This window comes from Rhineura floridana, chromosome 1 (assembly GCF_030035675.1).
Source record: "Rhineura floridana isolate rRhiFlo1 chromosome 1, rRhiFlo1.hap2, whole genome shotgun sequence".
Lineage (NCBI taxonomy): Eukaryota > Metazoa > Chordata > Lepidosauria > Squamata > Rhineuridae > Rhineura > Rhineura floridana.
The window spans coordinates 106,817,488-106,844,214 of record NC_084480.1 but is presented as its reverse complement, the minus strand read 5'-3'; the positions used below and the strand labels follow the sequence as shown (position 1 = coordinate 106,844,214).

The 26,727-nt window shown below is 40.3% G+C and overlaps 1 protein-coding gene across 6 annotated transcripts in view; it reads left to right on the top strand.

The window, feature by feature from the left end:
• PIP5K1B (phosphatidylinositol-4-phosphate 5-kinase type 1 beta) overlaps positions 1 to 26,727 on the top strand; it is a 151,806-nt gene that overhangs the window by 17,243 nt on the left and 107,836 nt on the right. For 5 of the 6 annotated variants that reach the window (XM_061628705.1, XM_061628694.1, XM_061628665.1 and 2 more), the window contains exons 2-3: positions 20,742 to 20,823; positions 24,827 to 24,895. In XM_061628705.1, coding sequence (XP_061484689.1) covers positions 24,846 to 24,895 — 50 coding nt within the window. In that variant the 5' untranslated portion in view covers positions 20,742 to 20,823; positions 24,827 to 24,845. Of the gene's footprint in view, positions 1 to 7,856; positions 7,959 to 20,741; positions 20,824 to 24,826; positions 24,896 to 26,727 lie in introns of all 6 variants that reach the window. The other variant, XM_061628675.1, reaches the window with a different exon arrangement.

Sequence of the window (26,727 nt, the reverse complement as noted above, 5' to 3'; positions counted from 1 at the left end):
AAATAGCCTTTGAATGTATCATTATTTCAGAAGTTTTTCTAAAAGATCATTTTAGCACTAGCTGTAAAGTCTCTTATTACCTGCTTCTGAAAATAGATTGTCAGTGATCAGATATTCAAAAACACTTGCCCCTCATTAGACTAACTCTTTATTGGATTCTGCTTAATATTTTCCTTCTTACTACTGTGAAGAATGTGGCATGGTTTTCATACAACACTGAGCTGTGGTTTGTTAAACAATGGCTGGTTAAACGATGCTTTGTTTGAATGATTGCCTGAAACCTTGCTCAGCAGCTTAACTATGGTTTGTTTACTACTGCCAACAAACCACAATCTGAAGCCATGTTTTGCTGGTTTATGAACCTTGATTTGTTTTAACAATAACTTGGTGTTACATGGAAACCTGACGCCCTTCCTTAACCATGGTTTGTTTGGCCACCCTACTCCTGATGATCACCAGGCTACAGAGAGACAAGAGCAGCTGTAAAACAAACCCAACTTTGGAGAAATAAGTCCTGGTTAGTTTGTTTATCTTTGGAACTACTCATCAGTAACTTTTTTTTTTAGAAACCATGGTTTAGCATTACTTGGGAACGAGGCCAGTGTGTTTTAGAGTTTTTGGATATTTTAACACTTACTGATTCTTAAAAATTAGCTGAGTGAGTTAACATAGACACAGTCAAAATGTGTCTAGGAAGGCAACCACCTCTGAATACAGATTACCATGAAAACCCTATTCATAGGGTTGCCATAAGTCGAGATTGACTTGAAGGCAGTCCATTTTCATTTCCAAACAAAATGGTTCCTCCCTGTAGCCCATGTCTGCACTAGACATTCAGCATATTCAGGAAGAATCCATACTATTAACACACACATGTTCTTTATCATAATCATTTAAAAAACAAACAGAAGAATTGATCTCAGAGCTGCATCATACTGTGCTAAGTTGTGCCTCATTAGGATAGGGGCAAATTTTTCCATTGCTCTGTCTAGGCAAATTGATTACAGAAGGACCTATAACTCTGCATACATAATATAATTGCATACATAATATACCGTACTTATATTTTAAGGAGCATAAGGCTAGATGCCAAAAGCTTGTGTCAGCAGGTGTTGGAGGCACCACACCTGTAGGATTTACTTACTGTGTTGAATCTAAGTAGCCCATCCTGTAGGATGCAACTGTACATTCACACTATATATCTGGGTTTTTTTATTTTATAATGGCTCTCACATTTGCAGAAGAGCTGGAGAGAAGGGCAGGTTTGGGTTCTTTTTTTAAAAATTAAATAATGAAAAATTTGCCCATAGCCCATGTTCCCTTTAGATTTTACAGCTATGTGCAGTAGCCGTACAAATTTCACCATCTTTCAACTTGAGTCCTCCATAAAAAGGATACAAATTCATTTACTGTGAAAATATTGCTGAAGAATTCATACATGGCTTATGTTTCTGGGTATGAACTTCAGTAACTTTGGTAGTACTTTTATAGCCTTGGCCTAAGCATATTTACTTCGAAATATCAAATGCATTCAGTGGGACTCTTTCCTAGTAAGCTTACTTATGATTGCAGTTTTATTTGCACACAATATATTGTAGATCAACTTGAGAGATACAAAAGGTCAGCATAGATAAACAGGTAGGTTTGTTCTGGTTAGCAGTATGGGAGTTTTGGAGAGGACTCAAAGAAGAACCCATTGCAACTTTCACATTGGATACTTTAATGCTATATTTCCTTCAAGGGTTGCAAATAACATAAAGAAGGAATTTTATTGTGTCTCCAGACAGAATGAAGTTGCTTATTCTCTTAGTTTAGCTGCTTAAATTGCAATCAGAGTTTCAGGTTGTGCTGTGCCAGTCACCTACAGTAACTAACAATCCTATCACAAGTTAGGAACATAACTAAGCCACTTAACATGCAAGAATAGGGATATGTAGTATATAAACATCTACAGCACTGAATAGGCATTACTTCACTTGAGATGCAAGCCAAGTAGGGGTGAACCCCCCTTTTTGCTGATGTTCATGTAATGATGGTCAGGTTTTTTCAGCTGTGTATGACCAGGTCTGACTGTGGTGCACCAAACACCTGCTGGCATAGACTAGCCTCCTGCTCCTGAAGAGTAGAATTATGCTACCTGTGCAGGTAGGTCCTTCTGACCACAAGGAACATGCAGGGCTTGAAGGTGTACCATCCTCTTTCTGTGCTCCATTGGATCACTTTGTGGCATTTCATAAGCCAATTCTGCATGATAGCAAAAACAGCAGAGTCCAGTTGATCTACTGTGTGTTCTTTGTAGTATCCAGTAACACTCTACAGATTTAATTCTGCATCTTATGCTATTCAATATCTTCATAATTAGCAGTATATAATGAGTGATATCCAATGATGCCTGTCCTTTTCTACAAAGAAAGTCCACATACACAACTGCACTTTTAGCTTCTTTTCTCCCCCTCACCCCCAATCCTTCAGAGCAGATTTTGGATTATGTAGAGGAGCTATAGAGGGAGGAAAAAGCCCCATTGCTCAAACAGATACCCCATTGTGTGAATGGATGGCTGCTTGCACTACATTGAATCTTGCCCTAATGACAAACCTTCCGATTCTGTGATCCTCAGATTTAGTATAACTTTGTCCTGTTGGGAAAAAAAAGTCTCAAGCCAGGGTAAAATCTGATTTACAATGTGCTGTTTCCCCTTTTTTTGTATTTTACTTGCTGGTACTTTCTTCTGAGCTGATCTCACACAGTGGTTGTTTATAGACAAGTGATGTTCTAATGATTATTTTATTCATTTTAATATGGTAGCTAGGGAGGGTTCTGTCTAATTAACCTTCCTCCCGCACCCTTATACAATAACAAATCTTATTATGCTTGGCTCTTTGTATCAAAAGAACATTCAAAAGTTGACTGCATCTTTGAAAATCTTCAAAAAGCAGTATGGATTATACCTGTTGTGAAGCAGACATAACATAAACACAAACATGTTTCCTTGTATTAGTCATAAGGAACTTGACTGAAGACAGATTAGAATTGTAACTGGCACAATAGAGCTATTGTGACCCACCATGAACACACACATTTATCCCACCGTCATCTCTAGTCAATAAACACACACACTATAAGAAATTGTACCTGCATAGAATCACTTTCAACTCTGGAAAAAACCCAAACTAGGTTGGATCCTAAGAACTGCAAGAATCCCACTAGTCGAACACAGCTGTCATACTACTTCCCACTGCACCCCTGCTGTGGTCTCTCACCGCTCCCAAGAAAAAGCCAGTCATGAAGGTCAGGGCCCCCTCTGGAATGTTGTTGAATGTGACATGGGGGAAGGGGGTTGTAGCTGGAAGCAAGCAGCTATTTGGATCTAGCTGTCTTCTGTCTCAAGCTCTTGAATGAAAACTTAAAACTGAAAAGTTGTACAAAGATTAATTACCTGTTTTACTTATTGGAGGCTGGTAAGAGAATTTTAAGAAACATACATTTTACCCTATGTGCCTAAAAAGCTCAGAACGTCCTATTCTTAGCAAAGGATCAGGTCTGATTCAATTAAATGCTTTCTTCTTTATTTAGATTTATAGAGAATTCACAAGTCAGTTCGTAGCTCATGACTGTACCTTCCCCCTTTTTAAATTCATGAGAAACTAAAATTCATACGTGTGAAGAAGGAAAAAAAGGCACTGTTTGTTCAGTGTTTACACTTTGCGTGTTCTTGTACAGCTTTATATGTACAGAATTGGGCTCTGGAAACGGATTGCTTATGAGTTTTTTATGAGAAATGTCAGACCTCTGTATTCAGTGCAGACAGTTGCTTGCTCAGTCGTAGTAAGAAGGCAGTTTACCAGGTCAGATTTTGAGAAGCATGGATGGATGTTGCAAGCAATAGTAGGTATGACTGGTACTCATGCATGAAGAATTATTCAGAATCACCTCATCTTGTCTGGCATACTATGTACAATCTACTGAAGAGAGAGCAATAATTTTTCAGTCCTACAAGTTTTACATCTGCTTTACTCTTTGTAGATTTCTTCTGCTTGCTGAATGTGAGGAACTTGTTCAAACTGATGGTTTCCATTACACCCTTAGAACACTCTTGCAGCCTTTCCTTCACAAACTTGTCATATTGCTGTTTCCCATCTACCTTAATTCTCTGGACCCCCTTCACAACAGCAATATCTGCCACCTGCTTTATATCCATGTTGTATAGATTGGTGCTGTCTTCCAAAAATGGATTTCCTTGGCTCTCCAGTAAAGACACAAAGGGTTTTGCATCTTTTTTTAAAATAGAGCTGGGCTGATTTGTTGTCCTAGTGATGCTTGCCTGCCACAGGATCTAGATCCGCTGATATGGATATTGTGAACCATAGTGGACAACTCTGGGCTGGCCAGGATCCATTTTTCAAAGGATTTAGAATTCTCAGTGAGAGCAACTATGTTTCCATCTCCTTTTATAGGAGCATTAACCTGTTCATGGGCTTGATCTAAAGCAATACTAGAGAATTGTATTCCAGTTTTCCTTGCTACAAATGCTCCTGATCTAAATTGAGTTGCGATATCGGGATACTTCTCTTCCAGGTTCACCACTTTCCTAACATGATTTGAGAGCCAACATGCATAGTGGATATGCTTCAGGGCAAAGAACCATGGCAGCAACCTGCCCATTCCCTCTAGATTATTTCTTAGAATTTGCTTGCCAAATGGCACAAATGAATTGGCATCTGCATTAGTAAGGTGCAGACCTGATGCTGAGGATAGAGTCTGCACCTTTCTTTATCCCATTCACGATAAAGGTAACATGGATCATCACCTCTGTATGCCTTATATGTCTTCTTTTTCAGGGAATACAGTAGCTTGATGAGCATATCTTGTGTGTGTAATGTGCAAAGCTTTGATTCTAGCCTCTACCTTGCCCTGTGTAGTGACTTCAACTTGAACAAGAATACCCACCCATCCAGTGCCATCAAGCCAGTGTCAAATTGCTCTAAGGCCAGTCATTTCTGTATGTAGTCCACCAAGCATCATAATAAAATGATCTTCACCATGTGTTCTGGTCTCAGAAATTGTATCTGTTTGCTGATTGCATAAAGAGGTTGATCAAGAGTGATAATTAGCACCTGCCTGGGATTCAGATTAACAACTGCACGTTTTACCATGTTCATTGTATCAAAAGTCATTGCCATGGAGTGGGACAACTCTGAAAAGAGCAGCATCATGGCTATCTTGGTGAGCTGTTGCTGACACAATGGACTCTGTGATACATGGAACACAGCCCAGGGTTTGCATTCATTGGCACCTCTCACAAACTCCTTGGTCAATGGAGAAGAAGTTGAGATTACATACTGTAGGTATTTAGTGGCATGGAGCCACATTCACATGCATTACTATTCAGGAAAAGAGGAGGTACAGCAGCATATTTGGCTGGAAGACTCCTCTAACATACTGTTCCCCTCTCATTTCATCAATAGTTGGAAAATTTTGCCTTGGCATGCCTTCATGGGCTGCATGCGGCATGATACAATTAGCTATACCATGGGATGCATTTGTTGCTGTGGCAGAAGAGCAGTTAGTCAATGTTATCTGCTGGTGTGAAAACTCAATTTCTGAGTGATTGAGGACACATGGCATTCTCTTTGTGATAGGTTTCACAAACTTGGTTGGCAAGTTCTGTTGTCATTGATTTGACCTGATCATATGACACTCTGAAACCCAGGTTGAAACTGGTGTCTACAAGTTCCTACTTGCAAGTTTCTCCATAGAGCTTCAAACCCATGTATAGGAGTCTCTCTATGTCTCTTATGATGCCAACTGGTCCCTTTACTTCTGCTTCTTTTAACTGCATGAAAATTGAGAATTGACAACACAGCTTAGTCTGTACATTCAATATCGGCATCAGTTGACAGTGTTCCTGGACCCAACAAAATCATTTGGATGTTAGAGAAGCAGGAATGGAAAATTTCTGGGATTCAGCAGACATTTCTTTCCATTCACAAGGAGTATGAGCGAGCATATCTTCATTGCACTATTTCTACAGTTCTCTGGGGCTGTATACCCTCATCTTCAAAGTTCCTTTGGATGGATTCCCTCACCACCTCATCAGTATCAGCTCTGAAATCTGTGAGGGAGTCTTTACTAGTTGTTTCTAATGCTTCCAGATGTGGGAAGTCTGTAAGTAGTCGGCCTTTGAAACAAGTTGAGTGGTCATAAACTGGAATGCCAAGTGCTTGGATCCCTGCTGCGTACCTCTTTGACAAATCCACCATTTTGAATACTGGTGCTCCCTTGTGATGACTTTCCCTGAAGCTCTTGATGTAAGCTGAAATGCCAGCCACAGCAAGTCCATTCAGTTGGTGCATAGAAGTGCTATCCTCTTTCCCTGCTCTTAATAATCCGTCTTGATTGTAACTGTCCAAGACACTGAGGGTGGTATTTGGCTTTCATTGCTGGTAGATCACCCACTACCAGTTTCACTAGCACCATTCTGTCCCTGAGCTTGATTGCAAGCTCTTTCACCCAGTTGCTAGTTTCCAGAGTTTCAAATTTTGATAGATCTGTTCCTTTAGAGCCAGGTAAATCTCTGTCTCCCTCCCCCCCCCTTATATGAGGCCTTTTTTTCCAAGTCCTGACCTGTCATATGTTCACACTTTCATTGTTTTCCCATTACCACTTGCCAATAGCCCTAGCAAGTTTAGACTGTGCACATTTGAAATGACAGCTCTTGTACCATGATGCTTGATGGGCAATTATCAGTTCAGCAAATACTTCAACATAATTCAAGATAGGAAGATCCACAGGCATGCATCCTATTTCATGGAACTTGATGACAACGTGAGCCCTAGTGGGACACCTCAAGTCCACACCAGTGCCTGCCTGACATATGACACATTTCCCCTAGTCCATCTCAGGCTTCAAACTAGGAGATTTCGATGGAAAGGTAGGATTTACTTATGAGCACCTTGATCACAGCTGAATAGTCTTACCTTGGAGTTCTTCCAGATAAGTATACCTGCAAAACAGAACAAAACCACTACATACCTGAAACAATATGTATATACTATGGATATATAATTTGCATTAAGTATCCAATTTAAATTAGCATTTTCAGTATGCAGCTAGACAATGCCTCATGCTACTTCTCACATGGGGGACATTAAAAGTGTGAAATTTTAAGACCAGAATCATTCTTGTATCTCAAATAGGAGCAAAGTTAGAGTGGGGGAAACTGAATGTCTGAGTATTCAGTACCGTAGAATATCAAGGGGTGTGTTTTTCCCCCCTCCAGAGGTTGGTGGAGTGGCACCATTTCTAAAATCATTTAGGGGGATCTAAAGATCAACCATACCAAATGGCTTGCTTTCATCACAAGTGCAAGGTTAGGTAAATATGTGACTCTTAAAATGGAAATGGAAATGGACTACCTTCAAGTCGATCCCGATTTATGGTGACCCTATGAATAGTGTTTTCATGGTAAACAGTATTCAGAGGGGGTTTACCATTGCCTCCCTCTGAGGCTGAGAGGCAGTGACTGGCCCAAGGTCACTCAGTGATCTTCACGTCTATGTGGTGATTCGAACCCTGGTCTCCCAGGTCATAGACCAACACCTTAACCACTACACCACACTGGATCTCTCATGACTCTTAACCCTCACACTAAAATATGTGCAAACAAAAAAACCCTCAAGGGTGGCTCTCACTATTTTAGACAAGGCATTCCTACCTTTCACATATTGCCTATTTCTGATGTATGGATCATTTTAAAAAATGCTGTTTCCCTTTCAGAAATATTGTTTTCATATGCAAATATATGCATGAATTAATTCATTAATCAAAACCATATGATTAATATTTCTTTAACTAGGTGGCACAGTCCTAAAACCCAACAAAGCCAACATTTTGAAGTTACTTCCTTTATGAAACTATTTCACAACTAAAAGGCATGAAGATTATAAAACTTAACAAGGTACTAAAACTGATATGCATCCTTTTTTATAAATTTGTTCTAGTGCTAACAAAGTGAATGACATGTGTTTATTATGCCCTTTTGTAGTGATGTTTGCAGCTGTCCTGGCTCTTTACTATGGAAACATATAACATTTTCAAAACCTTGTCTCTCTTTTCCTTCCAAGTTTCGTTAACTTGACAATATAACTGGACAATATAACTGGTAATATGAGGTACTCTGAGGATGGGACAGTCCTTTTCTTCTCTTTGTGGTCTTTGTGGTCTTTGTGCTTGGAATGAATTGGGTTGCAGACTGCCCCAAAACAGCCCAGCCAAACGTCTTCCTGTGCCTTTTGAACAAACAGCTTGATCTGCAGAAATCAGCAGGTGGAGCTTGATCATTACATGGAGATAAGCATCACCTGCTAATATCTGCAGGACAAGTTACTGTTAACTTGCTCGTCACTATTTGTCTCATCATTTCATTTTAATAATGGGGGGGGAGTTTTAATGCCCTGAACAAATGCGGTGACTTGTCCATTTACCAAAAAAAGTTCACAGCACAATCCTATGCATGTCTATTCAGAAATAAAGCCAATTGAGTTCAGTGGCCTTTATTCCCAGGTAAAGTGTGCATGGGACTGCAGCCTTAATTACTATCCTGTCCATGGAAGCCTCAGTACTGGGTCTGAAGGTTCTAGATATTACAGGAGTGGTGCTACAGGGGAAAAGATAATGACTTTTCCATTAGAGCTTGATTGATTGCTCCTTTGGGACAGGGCATTTAAGTATTCAGCTTGTTTTGTTTTGTAGTCTGAAGCCTAAATAATAATTTCAGTCATGTTCCTCAGCGTTCTGTGCAGCTGCTTGGTGAGGCTGTTTCTTAGCCTTTCCAGAACTGAGAGGGGCCCTGTTGGATTCTCATGGAGCTCTGTGACTGCCATTTGGCCATTCCTGCTTTAAACCATGCTCTTGCAATTTAATTTGTACCTGGTCTTACAAAACTCAGTTTGTATTAGTGATGCTGAATTTGAAGCTGGTGTGTGTGTATGTGTTAGATTTTTATCTTGCCTTCCTTGTAGTTTTTCATGTAGTTTTGAAAATTATATAGAGATATCCAGTATGTGAATTTTGTTGGAATATGTGGTTCAACTTGTGGGTTGAGGCTGCATGGGGTTAAAAAGTAGCTAGAGGGGAGACCTGATTGCTAGGCTAATACCTATCCTTTGATCTCCTGCTGTCTCTCCCTTCCTACTAGACTGATATGCATAGGATGTTGACCACATCTCCTTCCTTCTTCTCCTTTCTCTTGAGAGGGAGAGCAGACATATTCTCTTCATCTCTCCCTCTCCTCCAAGCATGAGGGCAAACACTAGGCTTAGTGTTTGCATCTCTAACTTAGTTAGTTAGCTGGATGTAGAACTCTTTCCTGTCAAGTATGTACTTCCAGAATAAAGTAGTTATTTCTTATTTTAAAGCTTAAAGTCTCTGTCTGACTAATTCGCAGGGAAGGTGTAATCTTTAGCAAAGATTCAAACACATAAAGGCTCAGTCTCTCCATTCCCAATTTTGCCACTCTGCAACAAATTTAAGAGGTATTTGATATTTTAGCACATTTGCCCATCATAGGAATTGAGATTAGCAGACCATTTCCTGGGAAAATCATTTAGCTGTACAATGCTTTTAAGAGTATTAATAATAAACTATAGTTTCCATGACTTTCGTGTCATTACAATTTACTTTAAATAATTGTTTATGACAGCCATTTCTATTATGCAGTTATTGCTATTCTATAGGCTGTTGAGAAGAAAGGCTGAGTTTTTTCCTCATTGAACACTAATATTAAAGCTGTAGTAAACTCTTCTTGATACACACTTTTACTTGAGAAAATGTGATTTGCACATTCAATACCTTGCAGATATTTGACCTTCTTCTTCTACTGTTGCTGCTGTCAGGAGAGAGGGAGTGTTCTCTGTTTTTAGGCTCTCGTGTTTTTCCGAGCTGAAAGTTTGTAATACAGTCATTGTTCATATTGGGATTTCAGGAAATACAAGTTTGACTCTTCATGTGATCTATACATATAAAGACTAATTGGGCACTTGCTGCTTTCTGACATGAAACCAGAAATTGTGATTTTTCTGGTATAGTAGCAACTGTATATGCTGGTAAATGGGCATAGCATCTGAGCAATCAAACCATTCCTGTAACTTCTGGAATGAAAAAAATGCATCCAAAAGTTCATGATGGGATAGACTTTTCCCCTTAGTGCCTTGCTTTTAACTGGAAAAGGTTTCAATTTAGACCATCATTAGAAGCCTGCCTTGTTCACTGAATATGAGAAGCTGATCCTGGGCCTCTGTGTTTTCCTCAAACTCCTTTTTCTGGTGTTTCTTTAATCTCAGCTAGACAGTTGGATGGCATGCAGAGATCAAGAACTGTGACCCTCCAAGAGCTTCCCTTTGTTGTAATCAAAGGAAAGCTGCACCAAAATGGCAAGAATTGGTGGATGTGCATTTCAGTTGAAGAATCTATTCTGTAAATGTGCGGAACACACTGTGCTGCAGAAATATTTTAAGGAACTGAGTTTGTAAGAAATGCCCACTAAGTAATACAGAAGTATGTTGGTTTGAAGAGGACAGTAGTGTTCCAGCACTGCTAAGAACATACGGATACTTCCCCAAGCATAAAAGTATGGTGGGACTCCTAAACCAACTTGTGTACACTTCTTTTTAAGTATTCTTCAGTCTTTTGGGCTCAGATCCTGGACAGCACACAATACTTTATCCTGGTCATCGGAAAGAAGAAATGCAGACATGCAAGTCAGTTCAGTGAACAGAACAACTTTCACAATGTGTGAGCTTTAACTACGTTAAGTTTAACTTACATGGTCAATTGTTCCTCTAGTCAGAAGATCACCATATGTCTCTCTAATTTTGGCAGTGTTACAGAGCAATGTTGTTGAATTATTTATTTATTATTTATTTCATTTATATCCCACCCTTTCTCCCAAATTTTCCGAATATATTGAGTACAAACTAATTGTTCTTCCTCATTGAACATGTTTTGTTATTATTTGAAGGACATTTTAAGGCTGCCTTAGTATTTGATCTATTCTCATATCTCAGGATAACAGTAGATTAGTTGTTCTGAAAGGACTTTCATTAAGCTTTCTATCAGGTACCCTAACCCACAATCAATGACTTGGAAGAGCAATTGATTTCAGTGGGATTGACTTGAGAGTTGATGCATTTAGGGTAAGGGCTGGTTCACATAGACAGGTGCTTGAAATAGCCATAGGCTGTTCTTTGCCTCTGGCAAATAAACTGTGTGCAGGCACTCCCATGTATAGGATTCAACAGCATGCAATGTTGTGCAATACACCTGTGGGTGGGGGCACTTGCATACATTCAGCTTACTGCAGGCAGAGAGCCTATGTATGCCTGTAATAAATTTACCAATTGCACTGACAGTTTGATTCTATGATCTGCCAGGCAATGCAAGAAATAATAGGGCTTGAGAGAGAATAGCACTGGGGAAAGTTCCACTTCAATTCAGAAATGCTAGTCAAGGAGCTTTCTGGACAGTAGGAATTTCCTGAGCATACAAGTTATTGCTCATTTTTCCCCTTGTGGTGTCTTGATAGATGTGAGAGCACCCATGCCCATCTGACAGCAGCACAAACTTGCACTGGAGAAATAGGATTGCATTGTGGTGAAACAGAAGCTTCTTTCTGTGATTCAGTTGCTGTGGCACAGGATAGGCTTGAGTTGTTCTAGATTATTCAAGGGCAGTAAGCTCTAGCATGCCTATTTTCCGAGTGCACAAAATGCAGGAAAAAGAGTTCTGTTTTTCCTTCTTGGGAGCTTCCTATTAAGGGCAGCCTTAGGTAATGTTAATAATAAAGGGTTAATTGATGGGATAATTGGATTGGATGTTCACTTGAAAGTTTGAAAGGTCTTGTGATATATTGAAAAATGCTGTTCTCTGGCATTAGAAGGATTTATCCTTTGCACAGAATTTGCTTAAAACTCTTGTTGAAACTCTGATGAAGACTGTTGCATACATATTATTTAAACAATATGATTGTCACATAGCATTTTGCCTTGGGAAGTAAAATAAAATAACTTTCTTGAAGTGAGATTTCCATGAATAACTTTCAGATTCTTCTAAAGTACTGAACATGGGTTTGCAATTGTTGGTGTTGCAACCCAGGATTATGTTGGATGGTTTGTTTAGAGAACTTGATAATGTTCTCATAACAGAAAATTTTGTTTTAATCAATGCAGGTCTTAAAAACTGAGGCTAGATGCCAGGAACAAACATACTATTTCGAAGATGCAGATTATGACAAAAAGTATTTTAGTTTTCAGTATATTTATGCTATTCATGTGGTTACCATAAAGAGAAAAGCAGGATTTGTTTTTGTGCAGCCTTGTAATTAGGAACTTACTTGTTAGCTTGTAGCAAGTAACAGTTGTATCTAGATGTGATCCTGCTGTCAGTGTGCAAGATCTTGTTCTCCCTCACCGCCATGAGAAAGCACACATATGGACCCTGGCAGCAACTTTATTATCCCTGGCGTCAACCAGCGCTCTTTTCTGTCTGAAGAGAAAATGATACAACTAGCAGCAGGCACAGCATCCATTTTGTTTCCCCTGTCTGTGGGGAAGGGGACAAGACAGCGGAATATTGTGACATTTGTGTCTGCACACAACAATCCCCTCCTGCTATGAGAGATATCTCAAAAGCTGTGGTAGCCAAAGAGAATAGGGTTGCCAACTGACTGGAATCCTCCCAGCCATGTCAAAATTGCTTTATCCTGGGCAGCTGCTGTTTTTGCTGTAAATTTGTATGTTTGCTGCTGCTGTTTTAAAGTGTGTGTATGTGTGTGTGTGTGTGCATGCAGTCATGTACACCGAGGTATCTGTGTATGTAAGAGCCTATTAAGCCTTTAGTTCATTTCCTTGTGTCCTTAAAGCAGCCTCAGATCTGAGATCTGAGGGAGTGGTCACCCACTCCCTGCTCTGTTTGGAGGCAGGCTACTTTGATCAGAAGGCAGATTGGACTGTGCCAAAGAAAAGGGGATATAATTCATCACCCACAGGTACACACTGTTTCATACTCCCTTGCCATCTTTGACCAGATTGTGGAGTGGGCAGTGGTCTCTTCAAACCTGACTTCTTGGTTGTGTTTAAGTAATTTGTAGCTTTGAGTGGATGAGTTGGAACAATATTGTATTATACAGCCACAAGAGTGGCAGTATAGTATAGCCAGCGTGGATGTTTCACATTCTGCCATGTTAAATTGAAAATACCCCCATGCCATTCTGATGCCTCCCATAAGCTCATTTCAAAACAAAACCTTACAAAACTTATAGTCCTGAACTCAGAAACACTTGCTTAACAACCCTGTAAATATTCATGGTGATACACAAAACAGTCAGAGAGAAGAGAAAGTTCAAAGTGTAAAAAGGGAGAAAAAAACCCAGAGCCCTTTTGAACTTTTTTCTGTCAGAGTTCTCATAATCTATTGAAATTCATTAAAAATCAGCCATGTTCACAGAGTACCTGTAATCCTAATACTGACCTTGCCCCATACTCTGACCTTCATCTTCTGCGGTTCAAAAGTTAAAAAAATGCCTGGCTGATTTTTAATTAATTTAGGAAATTTTGGCTTGAACCCAATGATAGTGTCGGGCATGCTCAGTAAGAACCAACTGTCAGTGTTCTAAAAGCCAGACTCACAGCTGGATGTGGCCAGGGGCAGCTTTGGTTTAAATTTGGGTGGGAGGCTACATGTGCCTGCTGTAGAATAAAAAGGTGGGGGAAACGCTGAAAAGCAATGATACTGTTCACAATGTTTTCCTTTTGGAAAGATAAGGGGCTTCCGCTCTCCCCAGTGCCCACCCACTCAAACTCCTCCCCTCCCCCTCCTCCCCCTCTCCCTGCCCCTCCCCTAGGTCAGTGTTGGACTACGACCTGGGAGACCAGGGTTCGAATCCCCACACAACCATGAAGCTCACTGGATGGCCTTGGGCCAGTCACTGCCTCTCAGCCTCAGAAGAAGGCAATAGTAAACCCACCTCTGAATACCGTTTACCAAGAAAACCCTATTCATAGGGTCGCCATAACTCAGGATCGACTTGAAGGCAGTCCATTTCCATTTTCAAACATGATTGCACAGAAATAAATCCCACTGAACTCAAAAAGTATGCAGATGATCAAACCCACCCTCCCTTCTTCCTCCTATCCCCTTCCTCTTGCCCTTTCCCTCCCCCTTCCAATCCCCTCCTTCCCCTTTCTCCTCTTCCCCCTCCACTTCCTCCTCCCCATGGTCAGTTTTACCTATCTTAAGCATGAATGCATGGGAGTAAACACCATTGAACTCTATAAGCATGGAAATGATCAAACCTGCCCTCCACTCCCCCTTCCTTTGCCCCCTCCAATCCCCTCCTTCCCCCTCCCCCTCCTCCTCCCCCCTGGTCAGTTTTACCTATCCTAAGCATGATTGCATAGGAGTAAATCCCATTGAACTCAATAAGCATGAAAATGGTCAGACCTGCCTTTCCACTCCTTCCCCTCTCCTCTCCCTTCCTCCTCCCCTCCCCTCTTCCTTCTTCCTCCTCCCCAGCCCACTCCAGCCCTCCCTCCCCCCCGGTCAGTTTTACTTAACCTAAATATGATTGCACACGAGTAAATCCCACTGAACTCAATAAACATGCAAATGATCAAACCTGTCCTTCTCCCGTCCCCCTCCTCCCTGTTCCCATCCTCCTCCTCCCCTCTGCCCTTCCTCCCCTCCCTCCTCCTCCCATCCCCTGTGGTCAGTTTCACCTATCCTAAGCATGACTGCAGGGGAGCAAATCCCATTGAACTCAATAAGCATGCAAAGCAAACAGTATTATTTCTTTGGTGCCAGGTCAAGACTTTCCTCTTCTCCTAGGCATTTTAGCATGTGTTTTTAAACGGTTTTCAAATTTTTTAAAACTGTGTTTTTAAATTGCTTTTTGTGTTTTAAAATTTGTATATTTGTTTTTAATGTTTTTAATTGCTGTAAACCGCCCAGAGAGCTTCAGCTATGGGGCGGTATATAAACGTAATAAATAAATAAATAAATGATGAATCCATTCTCAGCAAACTTGCACAGGATCCCATTTCTTACCTCCCGCTTTAAAAAGCAGAGAAATTCACTAATAGGCAAAAAACTTTCCCATTTAAGAACGTACCTATAGCCCACAGATATTTCTATCAAACTTTAAAAAGCAGGGAAATTGGGCAGCTATAGTGAATGTACCAGGGGAGCAGGAGACCTGACCTCTTCTCTGATATATTGTACTGCCCTACAAATTTGTCAAAATGCAAACACAATTTGGGTTGGTCTTTCACAGTCCAATTCACTTGCTGTGTAGCTTGGGAGAATTTGGTAACGTGCCTCTGAGCATATGATGAGTGGTGGCAACACCTGCAATCAGCGCAATTAATAGAAAGAAGACGTGCTGTGCTGATCTTGTTTTAGCAGGGATGAAGCAACATTATTAAGACAGTTGATATAGTTCAGATGGTCACTTTAAATATGTCTGATTTACTTTGCAATTTTAGTGAAATTTCCTATAGGAAATCATTTTCTTTTGTTTCTATTTCTGTGAATATGTGTACTAAAAAAACTCCAAAAATAATTGTGGAATAATGGCACTGATTATTCTGCAGAATAGTCTCCAGTGGACATCAGGAGTGTCTCACTTTGCACAAGATAAAACAATGGGAGGAGAAATATATTCTAGAAAATTATAGGTGTGCTCTGTTTTTAATTGACCATGCCCACCTTGCCTTAAATGAAATGGTTTAAGCAAAGCAAGCTGAAAACATGCATCTTTTTTCCAACAGCTAGAGTCATTGCTGAAGTAGTAACATATTGTAATCAGTCTGATTTTACATCAAACTGCAGTTTCAGATTCAACTGTTAATGTACCCAAAATAGAAATAGAACATAAGCTTCAATCTGAAACACAAAAGGCTGTCTTCACCATCATATGACATTGGCCAATAAAAAGGCTTTGAAATTAATAAAAATAAATTTGACTCAGATTTCTAGGATGAAAAATGAGAGAAATAAAATTTTCCAGAGTAGATTCTCTGTAGAAACAATAGTAACACAGGAAAGAAGCAAAGTAGGAAGAACACCAACAAACATACAAAAATATAATTCTCCATCTTTGGAGATGGCAGGTGTCGGCACCACTCGTCATATGCTCAGAGGCACATGTTACTAAATTCTTGCAAGCTACACAGGGAGTGGATTGGACTGTGAAAGACCAACCCAAATGGTGTTTGCATTTTGACAAATGTTCTTAAACCGCAAGGTTTTTTGCTTATTAATGAATATCTTACAGGTTTAAAATCTTTTAGTGTTATCAAAACTGTAACTGATTGCAGCCATTGTTTCTTTATCCCAGAGATATGGATGTGTAACCTGATATTTGTAGCACGTGGGAGGCATTTATTCAGTGTGAAATCCACATCTTGGAACCGAGTCTATGATATATAAAAGTTGATATTTTGGCTACAACATCCAGCTTAATTTTTATATATTTTTTTGTATTATGTTTTCCCTCATTTCCCCCTCCCTGCCCCACTTTGTGCAGCATTTTGCCTGATGGTGTTTTGGAGATCTGAAAGGTTGCTACAATTCTGTAACATTTTGATTGGTCCTGTTAAAGTTACTGCCCAGTTGTGGATTCTGAAGTCTTTTTCTAATGGACCAACATGACTACCTTTGTTTTGCTTCTTCTTCAGCAAACTCCTACTTAGAATAGGGTGCTAGATTAAATTAGTTTCTTGTATGAATTTGGATCACCTATAGCAGGAGTGGGGAACCTTTTTGATTCCAGCGATCTTTAAAGGGTGGGGGGACTGCTTCAAAGAGCGCTACAAAACAAGCACCTGTTTCTTCATTGCTGTGCGACAGAGCAGTTCGTATCAAAGCTGTTAGGACTGCTCCGTTGTGCAGTGATAAGGGGGGGGAAGTTCCCTTCGCTCTCACTACAGCAAAAGCAAGTAGACCCACTTTTCTTTTTGAAAGCCCACCCCACACTGATCCTTTTTGGAAGTTGAAGGAATCAGTGCTGGGTTGGGTTTCCAAGAAGGTCCCACCCATCAGCTGATGTCACCAGAGACATCAGCTGATGGGCAGTTGGATATGGTTTGGGGGAAATGGCCTTGGGGGCCAAGTGGGACCCCCTGAGGCTGGAGGCCCTCCACCCCTGACTTATAGGAAGTAGAAGTTAAAGGACTGGGGACTCAGGAAAGAGTTCTAACCATGTGTTTAAACAGATCACTTGAAATTGGCTCTCTCTCCCCCAATCATATCCTATCTCCATACGCCCTTCAAGACAGGCACAATCCTTTATTTTGTGAAATGCTATGTGCATTTATCACTTTCCTTAATTATTTTTATAATAAGAAAGTCACAGAATCATAGAATAGTAGAGTTGGAAGGGGCCTACAAGGCCATCGAGTCCAACCGCCTGCTCAACGCAGGAATCCAAATCAAAGCATTCCCGACAGATGGCTATCCAGCTGCCTCTTGAATGCCTCCAGTGTCGGAGAGCCCACTACCTCTCTAGGTAATTAGTTCCATTTTCGTATGGCTCTAACAGTTAGGAAGTTTTTCCTGATGTCCAGTGGAAATCTGGCTTCCTGCAACTTGAGCCCATTATTCCATGTCCTGCACTCTGGGACGATCGAGAAGAGATCCTGGCCCTCCTCTATGTGACAACCTTTCATGTACTTGAAGAGTGCTATCATATCTCCCCTCAGTCTTCTCTTCTGCAGGCTAAACATGCCCAGTTCTTTCAGTCTCTCCTCATAGGGCTTTGTTTCTAGTCCCCTGATCATCTTTGTTGCCCTCCTCTGAACCCGTTCCAGTTTGTCTGCATCCTTTTTGAAGTGCGGAGACCAGAACTGGATGCAGTATTAAAGATGAGGCCTAACCAGTGCTGAATACAGGGAAACTAGTACTTCACGCGATTTGGAAACTATACTTCTGTTAATGCAGCCTAATATAGCATTTGCCTTTTTTGCAGCCACATCACACTGTTGGCTCATATTCAGCTTGTGATCAACGACAATTCCAAGATCCTTCTCACATGTTGTACTGCTGAGCCAAGTATCCCCCATCTTATAACTGTGCATTTGGTTTCTTTTTCCTAAGTGTAGAACTTTGCATTTATCCCTGTTGAATTTCATTCTGTTGTTTTCAGCCCAATGCTCCAGCCTATCAAGTTCCCTTTGAATTTTGTTTCTGTCTTCCACGGTATTAGCTATGCCCCCCAATTTTGTATCATCTGCAAATTTGATAAGCATGCTCTGTACCTCCTCATCCAAGTTGTTAATAAAAATGTTAAAGACCACTGGGCCCAGGACCGAGCCCTGTGGTACCCCACTCATTACTTCTGCCCAGTTTGAGAAGGAACCATTGATAAGCACTCTTTGAGTAAGGTTCTGGAGCCAATTGTGGATCCACCTGATAGTTGTTCCATCCAGCCCGCATTTAGCTAGCTTGCTAATCAAAATATCATGGGGCACTTTGTCAAAAGCTTTGCTGAAGTCGAGATATATTATGTCCGCAGCATTCCCACAGTCTACAAGGGAGGTTACCCAATCAAAAAATGAGATGAGATTAGTTTGGCAGGATTTGTTCTTCATAAATCCATGTTGGCTCCTAGTAATCACTGCATTGCTTTCAAGGTGCTTACAGATTGACTGCTTTATAATCTGCTCCAGAATTTTTCCAGGGATTGATGTTAGGCTGACTGGTCTGTAGTTCCCCGGTTCCTCCTTCTTGCCCTTTCTGAAGATAGGGACATTATTAGCTCTCCTCCAGTCAGCCGGCACTTCACCGGTCCTCCATGATTTCACAAAAATAATAGAGAGCAGTTCTGAGAGTTCTTCAGCCAGTTCCTTCAATTCTCTAGGATGCAGTTTATCGGGCCCTGCCGATTTGAACTCATTCAAAGTGATTAGGAATTCCTTGACCATTTGTCTATTATTCTCCAGGTCCAATCCTGATCCTTCTACTTCATGTTTCCCGGGAGGGTCATAAGCCCTTTTTTGGGAGAAGACTGAACCAAAGTAGGAATTGAGCACTTCTGCCTTTTCTTTGTGATCTGTTATCATTTTGTCATCCTCATTGAGTAGCTGTGCTACCATTTCTTTTCTCTGTCTTTTACTATGGACATACCTGAAGAAAGCTTTTTTGTTGCTTTTAGCATCCCTCGCTAGCCTCAGCTCATTCTCAGCTTTAGCCTTCCTGACACCATCCCGGCAATTCCGTGATACCTGCCTGTACTCTTCCTTTGTGGCCTGGCCTTCTTTCCACTTCCTGTATGTGTCCTTTTTTGTTTTCAGGTCATCTCTAAGCTTTTTGTGAAGCCACATCGGCTTCTTCTGCTGTTTCCCCCATTTTTTCCTTGTTGAAATTGCTTGCCATTGCACTTTTAGAATTTCCTTTTTTTAGAAACTTCCACCCATCTTCGACTCCTTTTCTCATTAAGGTGGCTTGCCATGGAACTGTACTCACAATTGTTCTGAGTTTATTGAAATCAGCTTGAAGTCCTGAAGTCCAGGGTGCATGTATGGCTACTCTCAGCTTTCGCTTCTGTTAAAATCAAGAATTCAAGTATGGTGTGGTCACTTTCCCCCAGAGTTCCCGTAACTGTCACTTCATCCACCAAATCATCTCTATTGGTTAGAATCAAGTCCAGGATAGCTGATCCTCTGGTTGCTTCCTCCACTTTCTGTAGGAGGAAGTTATCTGCAACACAAGTCAGAAATTTCTTGGAAGGGCTGTGTTTGGCAGAATTTGTCTCCCAACAGATATCAGGATAATTGAAATCCCCCATTACTACTACATCATGCCTCCTCGAAATATTGGCAATTTGGTTCAAAAGTTACATTCTCATCTTCTCCTTGATTGGATAGTTGGTAGTAGACTCCAAGCACCACATTCCTTTTGTTACTTGCCCCATTAATTTTAATCCAGATACTCTCGGTGGAGCCACCAAGCTCATCTTCTTGTATTTCTGTGCAGGGATATATATTTTTAACATATAGCGCAACTCCACCTCCCTTTTTATTCCTTCTGTTCTTCTTGAAGAAGTTGTATCCTTCAATTGCTGTATTCCAGTCATGGGAGTCATCCCACCAAGTTTCAGTTATACCTATCAAGTCGTAATTGTCCTCCTGTATTAAGAGTTCAAGTTCGTCCTGCTTGGTTCCCATGCTCTGCGCATTAGTATACAGACATGGAAGACCATGTGATTTATGGCTTGGCTTCCTTACTACGTTTTTCTGAGGGCTGTTACTGGGCCCTATTAGAGCCGATCTCTTTGGTCCCAATACTGTGCCTAAGCCTTCATCAGTTGTTACCACCAAGTTTATGTCTCCCTCCCCTCTAGGAATCAGTTTAATGTCATTGACACTATAGCATTGTATTTAAGACAAAGGCTGTATTTGAGCATAGAAAGGAGGATCCTATTGACTGACTCAGTATAACAAGGGGTGCAGTTATAATGTATAATATAATGTATATGGTTCATTAGGCAGCATATAAACACCATAAATCAGCCTTTCCTAAACTTTGGATCCCCAGATATTGCTGGACTACAATTCCCATCATTCATGACCATTGGCAATGCTGGCTGGGGCTGATGGGAGTTGTGGTCCAACCACATTTAGTGACCCAAAGGTTGGGGAAGGCTGCCTTAAATTAATAAATAATTAATCAGTTTGTTTTACTTTAACAGGGTATTGGAAAAACTGACAGCATCAATGAATAGGCTGACTGTTTCTCTCAACTCCAGATTATTTGCAACATAGCTAAGAAAGGTAGGTTCATTCTAATATCAGTAACAGTCTAATATGGTTTATAAGCCTGCCTTTTCCTTTTAATCCAGATGGTATATTCAGGCATAAATTGGAAAAGGGAAAAGAGATTTATGACACTGCGGAGTCCAGGGACACTTCAAAGTACCCTGCTGCTTTATTTTCATAGTGATTCAGTTCAACATAGGTTTCTTTGGGTATAAAAAATGTTGCATCATACTCTAAAATCAGAAGCAAACATTTCTTAGTTAACATCTATAACATGTATTGTAAGAACTCTGCTGGATAAGACAAAAGACTCATCTAGTCCAACATCCTGTTCTCACAGTGGCCAACCAAATGCCTATGGGAAGCCCACAAGCAGGACCTGAGCGCAGTAGCACCCTCCCCACTTGTCATTCTCAGCAACCAGTATTCAGAGGAGTTGAACAGTGGAGTTTGCCCGTGCTCCAGTTCTGTTTTACACTGAGAGCTAAAACAGAAAATCGGTCCAGAAAAGATAGAGATTCTAGGTTGCATGTCACATTACACCAGGATAGGCTACTTTGATCAGGGCTGCCCACCTGTCAATCACCTGACACCATATGACATCAGGAGAATGAAACTTCAAGCCACAGCTGCAGCCATAACTTAAATTCCTTTTTGAAGTATACCATGCCTGATGTCATATGACATCAGGCACAGGCAATGTGGACATGGTTTGTCCAAAAAGGCCTGGCAGGCCAACCTGAGAGGCCGGGCAGTCCTAATTAGGCCCATGCGTGGAAGGTTCCCCAGCAGTGCGTTAAATTATAGTTTAAAACAAACTGTGTTTATTGTGAATAAGCAGCACTCTGGTGCATATTGCTCAAAAGTTCATGTGGAACTACTCTCCTGCTGCTCCCCCACCATAGGGATGGGATCCATTGGCCAGTGCTGGTTCAAAAGCATTCAGTCGACCTAACAGGCTGGTATCGATTTGAGATCGTTCTTTGTCTGCTAGTTGCTGCTTTTACAGATCCATTTTTTCCTTGTAAAAAACATTGATATAAATCATTTTGAAGGATTATCAATATTTTAAAGGAAATATTGGTAATTTTAAAGGAAATATCAATAATACTGATAAAATTATCATTTTTAATATTGATATTTTAGAGGCTTTTTAAAAAAATCAATTTTTAAAAATAGCTGCGGAACATCGCTACATAAAAATCCAGTCCACAAAGATAGAGAAAAGGCGAATTAATGGAATATTCGGTACCAAATTTGAATTGGGCAGAATTCTAGCATGTCCCTCCCCACCACTGACGAAAACAGTTTCTGGGCTGGCTTATGTCATCTAAACCTGGGCTTATGGTTTGTTTCCTCTCCAAGAGTACAAATTGTAACCAAGGATTGATCTTGGCTTACTGCTAGTGGTTTACTTAGACTGAACTATAAGCTCATATTTGGATGGCATGATAAGCCAAACTATGGCTTGTTTCATCTGTGGTGAGGCAGCATCAAGGAAGGAGTGCCACAAATATTTGAGCAGCATGCACCAGCATGCTGCTTGGTCCCACTAACCATAATTTAAAACAGTTGCTTAAAGTGACATGTAAGCCAGGCACTGCTAGTGAATGATCTGAATCCAGGTAAGTGTTCAGTCTGTTCTTGATTGGGTCATGCTCCCGTTTAGACCAAGGCTGCAGCTTAGGGGTACTGCTTCATTAAGCATTGATGCTGAATGCCCAGGTGACATCAGTAGCTTGCATTGCCTTTCATAAGTTTTGGCTGATGTGGCAGTTGTGCACTCCTTCTTAAAGAAGATCTGGCCACATTTATCCATGTATCATTCAGACTAATAATATGTTGTTTGTGGAATTGCCCCTGAAAGGCTTCTGCCAATTTCAGCTGTTTCAGAACACAACAGCCAGATTGTTAACTGGGGTTGGGTGCGATGGACATATTACACAGCCACAAGAGTGGCTGTATGCTATAGCCAGCATGGATTTTTCACGTTCCGCCATGTTGAATTGAAAATACCCCCATGCCATTCTACTGCTTCCCATAAGCTTATTTCAAAACAAAATCTTACAAAACTTATAGTGCTGACCTCAGAAATGCTTGCTTAACAACCCTCTTAAGTTTTCGTGGCAATACACAAAACACTCAGAGAGAATCCAGAGTTCAGAGTCTAAAACAAGAGCAAAAAAATCCAGACCCCTGTTGGACTTTTTTCTGTCAGTGGTCTCATAATGTGTTGAAATTAATTAAGAATCAGCCATGTTCACAGAGTACCTGTAATCCTGATAATGACCTTGCCTCATATTCTGACCTTCATCTTCTGCAGTTTAAAATGCCTGGCTGATTTTTAATTAATTTAAGAAAATTAACATTGGAGGCTTTGATAAGCTCAGGCATGCTCAGTAAGTACCAACTGACAGTGTTCTAAAAGACAGACTAACAGCTGTTTGGCTTGGCTAATCACCTATGCCAGACATTTATTCCACTTTAAACAGTCAGGAATTCCCCCAAAGAATCCTGGGAAGTATAGTTTGTGAAGGTTGCTGAGAATTGTTAGGAGACTCCTATTCCCCTGACAGAGCTCCAGTGGCCAGAGTGGTTGAACAGTCAGCCCCTCTTTTCAGAGAATTCTGGAGATTTCAGCCTTATGAGGGCAATAAAATTTTCTCATAGAAAATTATATTTCACTCATTATTCATCCAAGAAATCTGTGTCAAAATTATTTTTATTAATTTCAAAGCCTTTTTATTGGTCATTGTCATATGATGGTGAACACAGCCTTTTGTGTTTCAAACTGGAGATTATATTCTATTTCTATTTTGGGTGCATTAACAGTTGAATCTAAAACTGCAGGTTTAATGTAAATTAGACTGATTACAATGTGTTGCTACTTAAGCAATCTTACTGCTGGAAAAAACAAACTTGGCCAACCCAAGATGCATGTGTTCAGCCTGCTATGCTTAAACCACTCCTCTTAAAGAAGGGTGGAACTGATCAATTAAAAACAGAAATTTGCTAGAATATATTTCACCTCCCACTGTTTTATCTTTTGCAAACTGAGGCATTCCTCATGTCTGCTGGAGACTGTTCTGCAGAATAGTCAGTGCCAGTATTCCACAGTTGTTTTTGGAGGGTTTTTTTGGTAAATTATGCAAAGTGTTGCTGTACTTCACATTTTCACAGAAACAGAAGCAAAAGAAAATAATTTACCGTAGGAAACTTCACTAAAATTGCCAAGTAAATAAAACATTTTTAAAGTGAATATCTGAACTATATCAACTGTCTTAAATATTGTTGCTTATATCAACCCAGCACATGTCTTGTTTCAGTTATTTGGGCTGATTGCACATGCTGCCACCACTCACCATATGCTCAGAGGCACATGTTACAAAATTCTTCCAAGCTACACAGGAAGTGGATTGGACAGTGCAAGACCAACCCAAATTGTGTTTACATTTTTACAAATTTGTAGGGCAGTACAATATCTCAGAGAGGAGGTCAAGTCCCCTGCTCCACTGGTTATACTGCTCAGTTTTCCTGCTTTTCAAAGTTTGATAGAAATATCTGTTGGCTGTAGGTACATTTGTAAACTGAAGGGGTTTTTGCCTATTAGTGAATCATCCCTGTATTTAAGAAGGTGAAAGCAATTTCAGTTTACTCCCAGGCCAAGATGCTGGTTTTGGCTTTAAACAGACTGGGACCAGGGTATCTGAAAAACTTCCTTTCTCCACATGAACTTACCCAGTAGTTTGTTCTTCATCAGAATCCTTATTTTAGTGTTGGACACCTTTTATTATTATATTTTAGATGCCAGGCAAATTCCTTCCCGTTCTCTTAGGCTTTTAATGGGATTTGATCTGCCTTTTAGGATATTTGCTCCCTCTTTTTCTAACACTTTACTGGTTCCTGGTATTTGCTGTTGATCTCGTGCTGTTGTTATATGCTTACTGTTTTATCTTACTTGACTGTTAAATGCAACTTATATACAAATCAATAAATAATATATTTTTACTCTCTTTAGATGCAGTCTATAACTGAAAATGGAGATCCCTCTTCCCAAAATCAAAATGAAGAGAAAACGTATAAAAAGGTTTTTATTGCATGTAACTTTTTTTGGGATTACTTTATACTGGTCCATGCCAAACACTAACATCATCTATATTTTTAATGAGCTACATTTAAATAGAAAACTTATTTCAATCGCAGAGACACTGATTACTCTAGTATTTTCAGAGATATCTTTTATGGTAGTTCACGTATTATCTTGAACTAAATGTACAGAAGCTTTTTTCTCAGTCATGGCCAGCAGTTTTATCAGCGACTATCATTTATCTAGACAGACCATTTCTACACCACTTAATGTATAAAAATATATCTAAGTGGTGTATAGCAAACTAAAACAACAAATGTTACAAAAATATACAGTAAAACTATTAATACAAATTACTAATAAATATATACTGATATCAATTCCTTCTCCTGACACATCTCCCCACTCAACACCCATTCTCCCTGGCTCTCACCTAGAGCCCAAGCAAACACTCAAAATCTCACAGCAAATAGGGTTCCTGGAATCTGCTGACATCGTCCTAGACTCTCACTCTAGGCTTGCTTTTATGGCAGGCACCAAAGTTGATGAAGCTTCCTCAGGTTGCCCACAGCTGTCCCATTCACCACTCAGTCAGCTGCACTTGCACACACCTAGTTCCAGGCTACAGGAGCCCCTACAAGCACAAGCTGCTTAGAAGCCATAACCTCACCTTTGCCTTACCCCACTCTGCCATCAAGGAGGAAACTTTGCTACCACCCACCCGCCTCCCTTTTTCTTGTCAGAGAGAATCTAGGAAACTGCTGCTCCTCATCCTTTTCTTGTCCTTTCTGATTACTGTAGTTACTTATTATTTCCTCTCCAAACTGCAGGCAAAAGCAGCTGGAAATGTACTTTTGGAGAAGCAGCTAAAGTCATATTTCATGTGATCACATTTGCTCCAGATTAAAGACCATTTGAAGTTCAATATGGCAGTGCAATTTGTTGAACTGATGGTTCTGTCAGAGTCTCTGGAGCAGTGTTTGATTTCCACTATCTTTCAGCATTGCTAATCTTGCACAGTTGTAGCGCATCCAGCCTGATATTCCGTCAGTTTAGTACACTGTTCTAGTCAAATAAACAATGCATGTGTAGTCATGTCTTATATTTACTCTTTAGAGTGGTGTTTAATCTGGCAGAAGTAGAGGTAACAGCTGAGAACTTTTAAGGCTGGAAATTAAAACTGGCACACTATATATATTGGGTCATTCTGGTAATGACAAGTTTTGCAGTTTAAGCATAAATGGAAGAATTTGAACTTGCATTATTAAAAAAGCATTAATTTAGAGGTCAATCAGCAGTTGGAGAATCATTCATATTGTTCTGAAAAGGCCAGAATAGACAACATACAGTTCACAAATCCCTTTATTGCTGCTAACCACCCAGTGATGGCCATAATCATAAAATCAGCCACACCAGAATCCACCATCTTGATGCTGTGCTCAGGAGATAGCTTACATGTGGAAAATCCATCAACAAAATTTAGCTAAAGTTTTTTTCCCTGCTTTTCCTGTCTTTCATTTTGGTTGTTTCCTTATGTCCAGAATGGATACTTCCAAAGATCCTGAAGTATTTCAGCTGAGGAACGTGGAGTTCTAGCATGCTTCCATATTGATGGCACGGTGATGCTTGCTGGGGGGCAAAATGAGAACTTAGAGACCCATAAAATACATAAAACAAGCATGCTGCCCAAATGGGCCTTGTATAGTTATCCACAGCGCTGAGACTGCTTCTGGTCTTACATATGCAGCAATCAAATGGCCTCCTGATGAGTAAATAGCTAGTAGACACCCAGTGTGTTATAGTGGTTAGAGTGTCAGACTGGGACCTGTGGT